Genomic DNA, 13,046 nt, shown 5'->3' on the forward strand with positions numbered 1-13,046 from the left:
TCAGTCCCTTACAACAGAGTACAGGTATTACAGTGGTGGAGGTTCTATGGTACTGCAGTTATAGAAAAACAAACTACAAGTACAGGAGGGTCTGCCTTTATCTATTGTACTCAAGTTCCAGTCTGTGAAAAGAAATTGTGTTGAACAACATCTCTGTAGTTTCCACAGAAAACCTCTCTCACCATGAGATATAACCATAACTTATTATGAATAATGAGTGGCATCCTACCAACATGATTTAAACAGATGATAAGTTAAATTATGCACCTAGTACTTAAAAAGAAACACACACACAAATTTTTAACGACTGCTGAATATAGATGATAAAGAAAAATCAAAGAATTAACTACATTATCTATTCCACATTGCTGGTAATTACTCGTACTTCATAAAGTAACACAGTGTATGACTTCCCCAAAACAGAAACTGCTACTATAAATGGGCACTCAATAAATGCAAAATTTCTTGAAAGAGATAACCACCTTCTCTGCTTCTCTGAATGCCTTTTCATAATTCTTTTTGGCTTTTTCCAGCTGCTGTAGTGACTGACTCAGTTGCTGCTGCACCCGGTTACCTTCCGCTAAGTGCTGCAAAGAAAAATCAGGAAATTAATTTAAACATGGTATGTACTGTTGAATCTGGGCAACATCCACTTGAGTTTATTCCTGCTGCTATCAGACGATTTTATTCAACTTTGGCCTTTTGTACTGAAGTTTATTAAAACTGTAGCTTACCCCTCCAGTTTGATGACTATCCAAAGCCAAATGAAATTGTCATGAGATTGTACTGAAAAATAATAATAATAATAATAATAATAATAATCCCTGGACTGAATGGGTTAAAGATGATCCAACTCAGATAAAACTGTGAGGACATATCATACATGTACAATGAGGCAAAAGAAGGAAAGATGCCGTTTAAGTTTCAGGATGCTGAACCTTTATTCTAAACAGCAGAGTACTGTTACTGTACGATACTAACACCAAAAAGTAGATGTTGTATTTTACTGGTTTATTCTGGCTAAATTCAGATGAGGTTACTTACTTAGGAAAGGTACCTTTTACTTATGGGTTAATGAAGACTACATCTAAATGTCCTAGTTCAAAGCTTATCCAATGCTGAGTTGTTGTTGTGCTATCCCAGTCTGTCTAATCAAGCAGACCCATCAACTGCTACTCCAGGCAAGCAACCACCCCTGCAGGGCTGTCCCATGCAGTGAACTGTAATGGGGTGTTTAAAAGCCCGCGCTGCCTAGAGGCAAAGGGAGGATGCTCTCTTTAGCTCAGTGGTAACATGCATATGTATGAAGCGTGCGGGCCTGAGATTGAATCTCGGCCAGGAGTGATTAATTTGTTAAGTTTCATTTCAGTTTTTACATTGGTGGCAGTGGTAGGATGTAAGGCGGGGCTTGGTTGGCAATTTGATGTTGTTCCTTGGTTAGCTGACAGTGTCCCTGTCCTTACATCACGGGGATGGGCTGTTCGGTGTGGTCCACAGCCTCCCTAAGGTGGCCTCCAATGCTACATTACCTTGTGTGTTTGAAACTCACCAAATTAATTACCAGGGGGAGAAAACAGGGATGTAATGGGGTGTATAAAAGCCCGCATTGCCTAAAGGCAAAGAGGGGATTCTCTCTTTGGCTCAGTGGTAATGTGCGCATGTAAGAAGAGCGGGGGCCTGAGATCGAATCTTGGCCAGGACAGTGATTAATTTGTTAAGTTTCATTTCAGTTATTACAGAACCAATGTTCCTATGTGGCTGACAGCACCTCACCATAGCAAGGGATGGGGACTGGTGTGAAGGTTTGGTTCCTGGGTGGATCCCACATTTGTGTCTCTCCAACCAGTCAACAGGGGCACCACAGTAGGCTCCACACCACCACATTATTTGGCAATATTGGTACCACCCAGCATTGTCCATGGTTTTCTGAGTTACTCAAGTGTAGAGCCACCAGCAGTGAAGAAAAGAGTAATAATAGATGGGAGAAATATGAAGACTAGGAGGACAGACACAAAACAAAAGAGAGACATGAAGGAAGAAGTACAGTAGGCAGCACTAGATCAAGTGAGTGAATAATGGGCACCCTCACCTACCATCTAAGCTCAGTAAAATCATCAGGAGGCAGCAAAAATAGAACAAGTACGGCAACCTTGGACTTAAGGGGTTATAAGCTAATACTACAAATGAAATACTGTACCAACAAAGAACCATAATTAGCTGGGTAACTGATTTCCTTGACCCCAATACAATACCATATATCCCACCCACCCCACACAGCAGTTTTCACTGCTTTAGGCATCCATAAATATGCTGTGTGTGTGGATGTATGTGTCTATCTATCTATCTATTGCCAGATGCCTCAATCTCATTCGGAGTGGCCACAAACAAATCGCCTCCATGTCGCACTGTCCCTCGCCATTTCACTGCCCTGCTCCCAACTCACACCCCCCTCTCTCATATACCTCTCCACCCCATCCCTCCATCTCATCCTCAGTCTCCCCCTCCCCCTTCCCCCCTCCATCTCACTCACATACACTCTCTTCGTCAGTCTTTCACTCTCCATCCTGTCCACATGGCCAAACCACCTCAGTGTATTCCTCCTAACACTTCCTATCACATCCACATCCACACCACAATGCTCCTTTATATCCTCATTTGTCAGCCTGTCTCTCCATGTGACTCCACACGCTCCTCTTAAATAACTCATATCCACTGCTCTCACTCTTGACTTGTGTCCTTCCAACAACGTCCAAGCTTCACTTCCGTACGTTAAGAGTTGGTATCACAATACTGTCATGAAGTAACTTTTTCACTTCCATGCTCACTTCCCTGTTTCTCATCACTGCTTTCAAGGAACCAGCAACCTTTCTTCCCTGCTATACCCTTTCAAGCACTTCACCCTCCAAACCTCCATCCTTATTCATCACACTACCCAAGTACTTAAACGTACTCACATTTTCCAATTTCTCACCATCCAACCTCACTGTACATTCACTGACTTCACCTCTCTCAAAGACCATCACTTTACTCTTCCCTACATTCACCTTTAGATTCCGTTTCTTACACACTCCCCCAAACTCATCCACCAAGCCCTGCAGCTCCCCTTCGTCTTCATTCAACAACACAGTATCATCTGCAAACAACAGTACAGGGAGTTTCCAAACACTATCCTCTCTCACCAGGGCCACTCCAACATCCACTACCCTACCTTGTACCTCTTTTATTACCCCATCCATGTACAGATTGAACAACCATGGAGACATGACATATCCCTGTTTCAACCCAACCTTCAAAGAGAAAAATTCACTTAGTTCACCATCCACACGCACTGCAGCCTTAGCACCATCATACATACTCTTCACAGCATTCAACAACTTCCCATTTACTCCATATATTCTTAATACTTTCCACAATCCTTGTCTATCCACCCTGTCATATGCTTTCTCCAAATCCATGAAAGTCACATACAACTTCTTTCCCTTCTCTAGAAACTTTTCCACTAAAGATCTAAGAATGAATATCTGATCTACACAACCTCTTCCCTTCCTAAAGCCTCCCTGTTCTTCTCCAACTAATTCCTCTGTTCTTTCTCTAACTCTGTCAGTAAGTATCCTACCATACACTTTTCCTATTATACTAAGAAGACAAATGCCCCTATGATTACCACACACTTCTTTTTCCCCTTTTCCTTTGTACAAGGGAATAATTATACCTGACTTCCAATCCTCCGGGACTTTACCTTCCTTCCAGGCCAATCTGCACATCTTCCACATCCATTCTACTACTATCTCTCCCCCATGCTTCAGCATTTCACCACACACTTCTGCTAACTTTAACTGATTAAGCCGCGACATGGTCCAACTTAATAGATAGGCTATCTCAACTCATCCCTGGACCATCACATTTGTATTGGAGCAGCTGTATTAAACTTGCATTTATCCTTTAATTGAAAGAATAAGCAACCTAATGAGCCATGTTCGATCAATCAATAATTGCATAAATGTGGGTGTGGCGATCACATCTTCCATTGTCACCAGCCACTGCCTTTTCACCAGAAACTAAACGATGCATTACGGAAGGTCATATCGTTCACCAGACAGAAATTCATTTCAGAGTCCCTGAAAGTTAAAAGAAAGCCTCTAAACTACTACTAATTTTTCAATACTAAGTTTATTAATGTGTAGGGATGTCTTTCTTTCATTTACACTTGTTGTGTCAGGTGGCATTAGTATTGTTGCCTGGACCTGGGACTGTGCAGTGAGTGGGACCTGTGCTGTGTCTGTCCCCCTTTATTAATACTGAAGATGACAAAACAAAATAAGTTTCAAAGCAAGCCTGAGGACAGTAAATCACCCATGGGGATGAGGGTGGGTTCATGGAATGTGGGAAGTTTGAGGGGAAGAGCAGGGGAAGTCGTTGAGGCATTCAGTAGGAGGTGGATGGATGTGGCGTGTTTGCGGGAAGTCCGGTACAGGGGTGGATCAGCCAGAAAGATTGTTGGGAAGGACTGTTGCTATAAGTTGTTTTGGCACCGGGGGACAGACAGATATGGAGGTGTTGGTGTGATGGTTCCGGAGAAATGGGTGGAATATGTTATGAATGTTTTGAGAGTAAGCGATAGGATATTGGTAGTGAAAATTCTGTTGGGAAGAAAGATAGCTGCAATTATATCGGCAAATGGTCCACAGGCAGGATTGGATGAATCAGAGAAAGATAGATTTTGGGATGATTTAATACGTGTAGTGGGTGGTATGTGGGATGATGAGATAGTGATTTTGGGAGGGGACTTAAATGGTCATGTAGGTGAAGCAGCACAAGGTTATGAAGGAGTGCATAGGGGATGTGCGTATGGTCTAAGGAATGCAGAAGGGGAAAGGATACTCGAGTTTGGGGAGGCAACGGACATGATTGTGTGCAACACATATTTTAGGAAAAGAGACAGTAGGTTAATTACGTATGAGTCTGGGGGAAATAGCAGTCAGATAGATTATTTTCTGGTTAGGTGGGCTGATAGGAGGTTAGTGAGGGATGTTAAAGTTATAGGATGTGAGGAGTGTGTCCAGCAGCAGAAACTATTGATTTGTGATATGGTGCTTAAAGAACAAGTGATGAAAAAGAGGACTTATGTACCTAGGAGGAAAATATGGAAGCTGAAAAACCAAGTACAGTAGTAAGGGATGCCTTCTACAGCGAGATGAGGAGAGTGGTGGCTGAACAGGGAGCTGCAGACAGAGGCATTAATGAACAGTACAGAGCCCTCAAGAACAATCTCTTGACAGTTACTAAGGTAACATGCAGTTGGACAAGAGGACCATCAAAATATAAAGTAACCTGGTGGTGGGATGAGGGTGTAGAAGCTGCAGTTAAGAAGAAAAGAAGGTTTTTCCTGGAATGGAAGAAGGGTGGTAGCAAGGAGGAATACTTGACTGCCAAGCATAGGGCTAGAAGAGAGGTATACAGGGCGAAGTCAGTCACAGAGACTTTACTTGATAACCTAAATCATGGGGAAAGGAAAAATATGACATTTAAGGTGGCAAATCAGATGGAGAGGGATAATCGGGATATTATAGGTGAGCAGCGTGTGAAGAATGATGAAGGAAGGGTAGTGGTGAACAGTGAGGATATTAAAGATGCATGAAGAGAGCATTATAGCCGGTTCTTGAATGGGGAGTTTGGGACAGGGAAGGTTTGAGCCAGCAGATCCAGTGTTTGACCCTTGGCCTATGAATAATGCTGCTACTGTGAGTGAGGAAATAGCAGGATGATGGTGGGGAAGGCAGCAAGTGTGTCGCGGTCATTCTGCTGCTCCTACGCTGCCAAGCCGAACTCTCTGTAATTTCATTATTGTCCCCAATAATTGTGCTCTCACTTTTTTATACAGTTGGTCTGTTACTATTTGTGATATTTTATACTGCTGTCAGGTCCCAAATATGGTTTATTAGGTACAGTATGTGCACACTTGCTCACAGGGGACGATTTGCGGATGTAGAGGCATTTAAAGGGGGGAGCACCAAACATTTGTAGAAATTCCACATTCGCAGAGGTCTGTGTCCCCTAACCCCTAAGAATGTGGAGGGCCAACTGTATATGGTTACCACCCAGTATAGTAAATGGTTTCCACCCAGCATAGTAAATGGTTTCCTGGTGTACAGGAAACCATTTGGCTTGTCACTCAGTGTAGAGTCACCCACAGGCAGAAGGAAGAGGAAAGACTGAAGTGAAGAAAGACAGAAGAGGATGGAAGGAAAGAAGGATGGGGGAGAGGAAAGGGCAGACACCCGAGAGCAGGATTACATCAAGTGAGTGGATGGTGAGTGCCCTATCTACCACGTTTGATATATAATACAGATGACAAATGTGTGTATGCACAGAGATGAAGACTGTAATACTTCTCAATCTACAATACTTTACTCCACCCAGTCTCACATTTATATCCCTTAGTCCTTTCAATCTAATGACATTTTCTTACTTTAAACTTCTTAATCTTCTGACATTTATTCTCCCAAAGAGGGATTTGTGGCAGACAAGAGGCTAAAGCTAACCCCATCAGTAGGAAAACTCTCTATTCTGAATACAACTGTCTAGAGATGTCAAGAACAAACTAAAAAGATGTAATCAAATTTGAGGTTAAAAAGGGCAGATTTTTAGCGTTCAAACACACTTACTAAGCTAGAACTGTACTGAAATTACTAAACAATTATCTTGGTCATTAGTTTATATTTATCACATCAGACCAAGACTTTACTGAGAACATGAGTCCTACAAATGACATTAAAACATTTTATCCACTTCTAGTGAAGATGTCAAATACAGTTATCTAGAGCAAAAGGCCAGAAAGTTTCTAAAATGCATAACTTGATACAGCTAAGTATGGCAACAATGGAAGACACTCAACACATGGAAATATCAAAAGTGGCTATGTTGTGTCACACTGTTCAGCAGTTTATGCTTGTAGTTGACTTTGTATGTAGCACTGACAATGCTCTATGCCACTACATAAGATTTTAGCCCTTTCAACCAAAGTCTTTTCTTGCTACTGCACTACCTGACAACTTCATTCAGCTTTGGGATGACTTTGAACTGGAGGGGCTAGCTATCTATATCTATGCCCAGGCATCTTAATCCCAGAAGAGGTGGCTACAAATGAACTGGATCCAGTCAACCTGTCCTCTGCCATTAGGATGACCTCTCTCCAACTCACATCCCACTCAGTCATACTGTATATACCTTCACCCCACCCCTCCATCTCATCCTCAGGCTCTTCCATCCCCCTCTTCCCTTCCACTTCACCCACATACACTTTCCTAGACAATCTTCCAGTACAATGCAGGCAGTCACCTCAAAGTCCTTCTCCTTCATTAAATCCTTCCATAAGTGAGGCCTTTCTTAAGTTCAATGAAACTGACCAGAAATTGTAAAAATGAACCGATAAAATACACTGTATAATTCAAGGGATTAAATAATAGCTCTACAATACAAAACCCTAAGGCACATTTTTCAAAGGTACAAGTTCATAACTGCTGTGTCAAATAGGTTTAGAAGATAAATACAAAACTGCTTCAGATAATTATCAAGTGAGTACAGTACACAGTATGACATTACCACATGTTTCATCACCACAGTTTGAATGTATATTGTACTGTACAGCCCTTTGACACAATATGCTGCATTCTGATACTCTGCAAGAATATATGTTTTACTTCACAAAAATTATATAACACAGATAGCCTTCAGTATGGGAAAACATGCCTTTTTTCTGTCTTCTTTGAACTCTTTGACTAAAGTAGCAATCTCTCCGAGGACCACTGAAGTTAGTGTTTCTGAAATAACCTCATGCTGACCCGCCAGATCCGCTGTCTCACTCACAGCATCACGAAACGCCTTCACGCTGCTGAACCTGCAATGTCAAGTACTGTTTAGTCCTTCTGCAAAACTGAAATACATTTCAGTATTGTACAACACAGTATTGCTTTATATAAAGCTCATAGTAACCTACAGTACTGTTCTTAAAATATTTTCCAGTCCTGATGAATTAAGGTACAGAAAAAGATGTAATGATGGCAAGTAAAATTGGTACTGTTAATAGCCATTCCCATTTTGCCATCACAGAGGTGTAGAGGCACAAGACTAGGCTACCATTTGTTGTTACTGTTGTTGCTTAACCGCAATCTGATGTTCCAGGCAGAGCTGTTGACCACAAGTAAACAGCTGCTTGTGTGGGGACATTCTACAGGTACAGTACAGTACTTACACCATACAACGAACCAGTGCCCCTGTGTGGTAGACAGCACTTGACCAGAGTCCTTCCCCATGGCAAGGTGCAGGGAAATATGGGGAGGGTTGGCTGCAGCTGTCAACCCAGAGTGCTGAGTGCCACTAAGTGACGACTCCTCATCAGTTATCATAATCCAGTACTATACATTTAAGGGTTAATGAGCAGAATACTCCTCTTGGTGGCATCACAAGACTGAAAAGCCTGCAGTCATCTCTTTGGGACTTACCTGTGCAAGGCCATCATTCCAGCTGGGGCACTTTAACTACAAAATCACCAGGCACATTGAAGAGAAATTTTAACATACTTTTTAAAGAGTACAGAACTACGATGACAGTTACATGTATATACAGTAGATGGGGGCATCCACCTTCCACTCAACATGTAATACTACCTTCAGGTGACTCTATATTGAGTGACAAACTACAGCAAATGGTTTCCTGTAGCCCAGGAAACCAGTTATTACACGGGATGGCAACCATTGCATTAGATCGTGCCTAGTGATCTTGTGGGTTATGGCACTTTAACCAGATGTGGTCCAAATGGGTTTACATCCATGTGATGCTTGGGGTGTACTGCAAACACTGTACCAACTAAAAGTGTGTAACTGGTCACTCTCATCTTAAATACGGTACAGTATATGGACTAAGATGTCTAACATCAGACTCCTGTCCTCCTGATGAGGTGATAAATAATTTGATGACAGAAAGACAGACAGATGATGAACAGAAAGTATAACAGCACTTTATGCACAAAGGAAAATGTGTGTTTGGTAACTCCCTGTACTGTTGTTTGCAGATGATACTATGTTGTTATGTGAAGACAAAGGGGAGCTAAAAGACCTGGTGGAGTATTTTTTTAAATTTTTTTTTAAATTTTTTTATGTGTCCAAGTCTGGGCATAGGCTTCACAGCCTGCTCTCAAGGCCCAGTAGTCCTCCTACATACCATACACCTCTCTACATGTCACCACTTCGGCGCTAACACCCACCGTCCATAATGAATACATGCTAGGGCTGTCTCATACAGGACTGGTGTATTGGTATTTGTGGGGGTACTTTTATGACATGTCGGCAGGTCATCTGGTAGATCAGGAAAGTCTGCTTTTATGAAATTCAAATCCTTGAACTGTTCCTTGCCCCAGCCGGGATTTGAACCTGGGTCCATCAGGACTGCAGGCTGCCTCTCTACCGATTCAGCCACCGCCTCCCCCAGAGAGTAAGAAACGGAATCTAAGGGTGAATGTAGGGAAGAGTAAAGTGATGGTCTTTGAGAGAAGTGAAGTCAGTGAATGTACAGTGAGACTGGATGGGGAGGAAATGGAGAATGTGAGTGCGTTTAAGTACTTGGGTAGTGTGATGAGTAAGGATGGAAGTTTAGAGGGTGAAATGCTTGAAAAGGTGCAGCAGGGTTGCTGGTTCCGGTTCCTTGAAAGCAATGATAAGAAACAGGGAAGTGAGCATGGAAGTGAAAGCTACTACATGACAGTATTGTGATACCAACATTAACATAAGGAAGCTAAGCATGGACCTTGTTGGAGGGACAGAAGTCAAGAGTGATAGCAGTGGAAATGAGTTATTTGAGAGGAGAATGTGGAGTCGGAGTCACATGGAGAGACATACTGTCAAATGAGGATGTGAAGGAGCATTGTGGTGTAGATGTGGATGTGATAGGAAGTGTTAGGAGAAACACACTAAGGTGGTTTGGCCATAAGGAGAGAATGGAGAGTGAGAGACTGATGAGGAGAGTGTATGTGAGTGAGGTGGATGGGGGGAGAGGGAGGGGGAGGCCAAGGATGAGATGGAGGGATGGAGTGGAGAGGTATATGAGAGAGGGGAGTGTGAGCTGGAAGCAGGGCAGTGAAATGGCGGGGGACACAGCAACATGGAGGCGATTTGTTTGTGGAACATGCCCAAACGATCTTGATCTACCTCTCCTCATCACAACACCAATACACTCCAGTCCCATCCTTCCTCTTAACTCTTCCATCGTAAACCTAGCCCCCAAGGCCTAGCATTCAAGGATGCACTACACATCCACCTAATCACTGTAATTTTCTATATGTTTAATCCTGCAAATATCCTCGTCCTTTACTGGCCAGGTCTCAGTACAATATGGCATTACACTCCTAACACATGATGCATACAAAGATCTCTTAGCGCGGAGAGAGAGCCCTCTCATTGTCAGGAGAGGCAAACAGCTCCCTGAACTTCTTCCAACCACTCCTCACTCTAGCCACAAAGCTAGCTCCAGCCCCATCTCCAGTACATAACATGTTTCCCAAGTAACAAAACTCTTCCACACATTCGAGAAACTCACCAGCAAGATCAATACTTTCATGCCTTACAATCTCCACGTGCTATCCCCAACACACCACACACATAATATCAGCATTATCTTGCAGTCAACCTCTTATTACCACTACCGTACATCTCTTATGCACCCACTTACCACAAACACTGCACAGTATGGAATTACTTCCCATGCCCTTGTTGCAAACCACACATGGCCACCTTCCTCATCTCTGACAGTACTATCACCAATCCTTGATACCATCACCTCTGTTTTATCTGAAGTCACTGTGCCCCATACCATCTCTCCACTTCTTAAATCTTTCCTCCACCTCCCTTTCATTCTCCACAATTGACACCAAATCATCAACATACATCTCCCCCAGTAGTCCATTTCCGATGTTACGTGAGAAAGCTTTCAGCACCGTGATAAACAACAAAGTGCTGAAGACTGATCCCTGATGCACACCAACATTCATGGAAAACTCAACACACAAATTTCTAATTTTCTCACCTGGGTGCAACACCCATATACTTGTACTGTACATAGACATAACCACTCTAACCAGCCACTCCTTGATCCCATGCTTTCTCATTGCCCATTTCTCCACCTCCCTAGAGACTCTGTCAAAGACCTTCTCCAAATAAAAAAACAAAGTACAGATCTCTCTTCTTTCCTATACAAGTATATTCTTCCTGAAGTAGTCGAACAATGAATGTGGCATCAGTGGTCCCTTTGCCTGGCATAAATCCAAACAGCATCCAATCAATACTCACTTCAATACTCACTTCTTCGTTAATCATACCATCTAGAACTCTCTCCATTGCCTTTATTATCTGGCCCAAAGATTTTACGCCTCTATAATTTCCTCTTTCCAGGGCATCACCCTTCCCCTTGTACACATTTACAATCACACTTTTCAACCAATCACCTGGGACAACACACTCATATTTAATCGTATTTATCAAATCAGTAACTAACCTCATTCCTACAGGCTATCTCCTGTGGCCTTCAGCATTTCAGCAGTCAGCCCTGACACACCTGATGCCTTCCCCACCTGCATCCTGTCTATTGCCCTGCTCACACTAGCAGCAGCAATAACACACCAAGGGACAAACATTGGATTTGCTGACTCCAAACCTTCTCTGTTCCAGTCAAACTCCTCATTCAACTACTGGTTATAATTCTCTCACCAGGTGTCTTTATTATCCTCACTGTTCACCACTACCTTTCCTTCATCATTCTTCACACACTGCTCACCTATGATATCCCTGTTTTCCATCTTCCTCTGATTTGCCACCTTAAATATCATATTCTTTGTTTCAACACTATTTAGGTTATCCAGTAAAAGTCTCTAAAACTCAGATTTTTCCCTGTATACCTCCTTTCTAGCCCCATGCTTGGCAGCCAAATGTTCCTCTTTGTTGCCATCCCTCTTCCATTTCTGGAAAAGCCTCCTTTTTTCTTTAACTGCAGGTTCTACACCCTCATCCCACCACCAAGTTACTTTATGTCTTGGGGGAATCCTTGTCCATCCACACGCTCAATCAGTAACTCTCAGGAGATTGTTCTTTTCTGTGCTTTTAACACTTCTGTCAACAGTCCTCTGTTCAGCCGCAGCTGTGTTCATCTCACTACAGAAAAATAATAAAGTTCTTACAAGGATGTGGGAAGTTTGAACTATACTGTAACTGGAAAAACATAATTCCCTTCAAGAAAAGAGCACTAATGTCTAAAAAAAAAAAAAAAAAGGCAACATCACTTACTGTAAGTCGTCACATTCCTTTTTTTTGGGAAGGTAGGATTTGACGAGTCTCCTGCAATAAAAGAAAGTGTTAAAAACAGGCACATGATTATCTTTAAAGTTCACATTCAGAAATACACAGAATCTGTGGGAAATAGTCTTAGCTGGATCTTACCTATTATGTTATATCATGAAAAATTCTCCAACTGACCTCTTAATTACCTCCACCAACTTAGTTGGAGGAGGCTATATATTCACCTATGTTTGTCTGTCTGTTTGTTTGTCTAAATAATATCTCCAGAAGTTCTCAATGAATTTCAATGAAATTTTGTGGAAGGGTTGGCCATGGGTAAAGGAAGAAGTGATTTAAGTTTGGGGCAGATCTGGATCCGGATCCAGAGTATCCCGCACAGTATCTCAAAAAGTTCTTAATGAATTTCAATGAAATTCTGTGGAAGGGTGGGCAATGGGCCAAGAAAGTACTGATTATTTGGGGGGGGTGGCCAGATCCTTTTTAATGGCAGTGACATTGGCAGAGGTATGCACTCTCTGAGTGCTTTCTACTTATTTTTAATTTTAATCCTCTATCTGTTGATACGGCTTGATGTTAAAGACCGTAATAGTGGCCTCAGGCCTATCTATCTTTCTCTCATCCAATCTTTTATTATCCTTTAGGAGTGTGCTTACCCAAAGTTAGGCAATGCAGTTCCGGCATTTACAATGAGGGTGACTGGTTGTC

General features: G+C 42.3%; 1 protein-coding gene across 1 annotated transcript in view; it reads right to left on the reverse strand.

The window, feature by feature from the left end:
• Positions 1-13,046, reverse strand: part of Cip4 (formin-binding protein 1-like Cip4) — a 174,020-nt gene that overhangs the window by 50,673 nt on the left and 110,301 nt on the right. The window contains exons 3-5 of the mRNA XM_080276113.1: positions 12,330-12,380; positions 7,750-7,897; positions 483-587 (exon numbers count right to left, since the gene is read on the reverse strand). Coding sequence (XP_080132239.1) covers positions 483-587; positions 7,750-7,897; positions 12,330-12,380 — 304 coding nt within the window. The remainder of the gene's footprint in view (positions 1-482; positions 588-7,749; positions 7,898-12,329; positions 12,381-13,046) is intronic.

This window comes from Coenobita brevimanus, chromosome 64 (genome assembly GCF_032717465.1).
Source record: "Coenobita brevimanus isolate Jiangsu-jjx chromosome 64, ASM3271746v2, whole genome shotgun sequence".
Classification (NCBI taxonomy): Eukaryota; Metazoa; Arthropoda; class Malacostraca; order Decapoda; family Coenobitidae; genus Coenobita; species Coenobita brevimanus.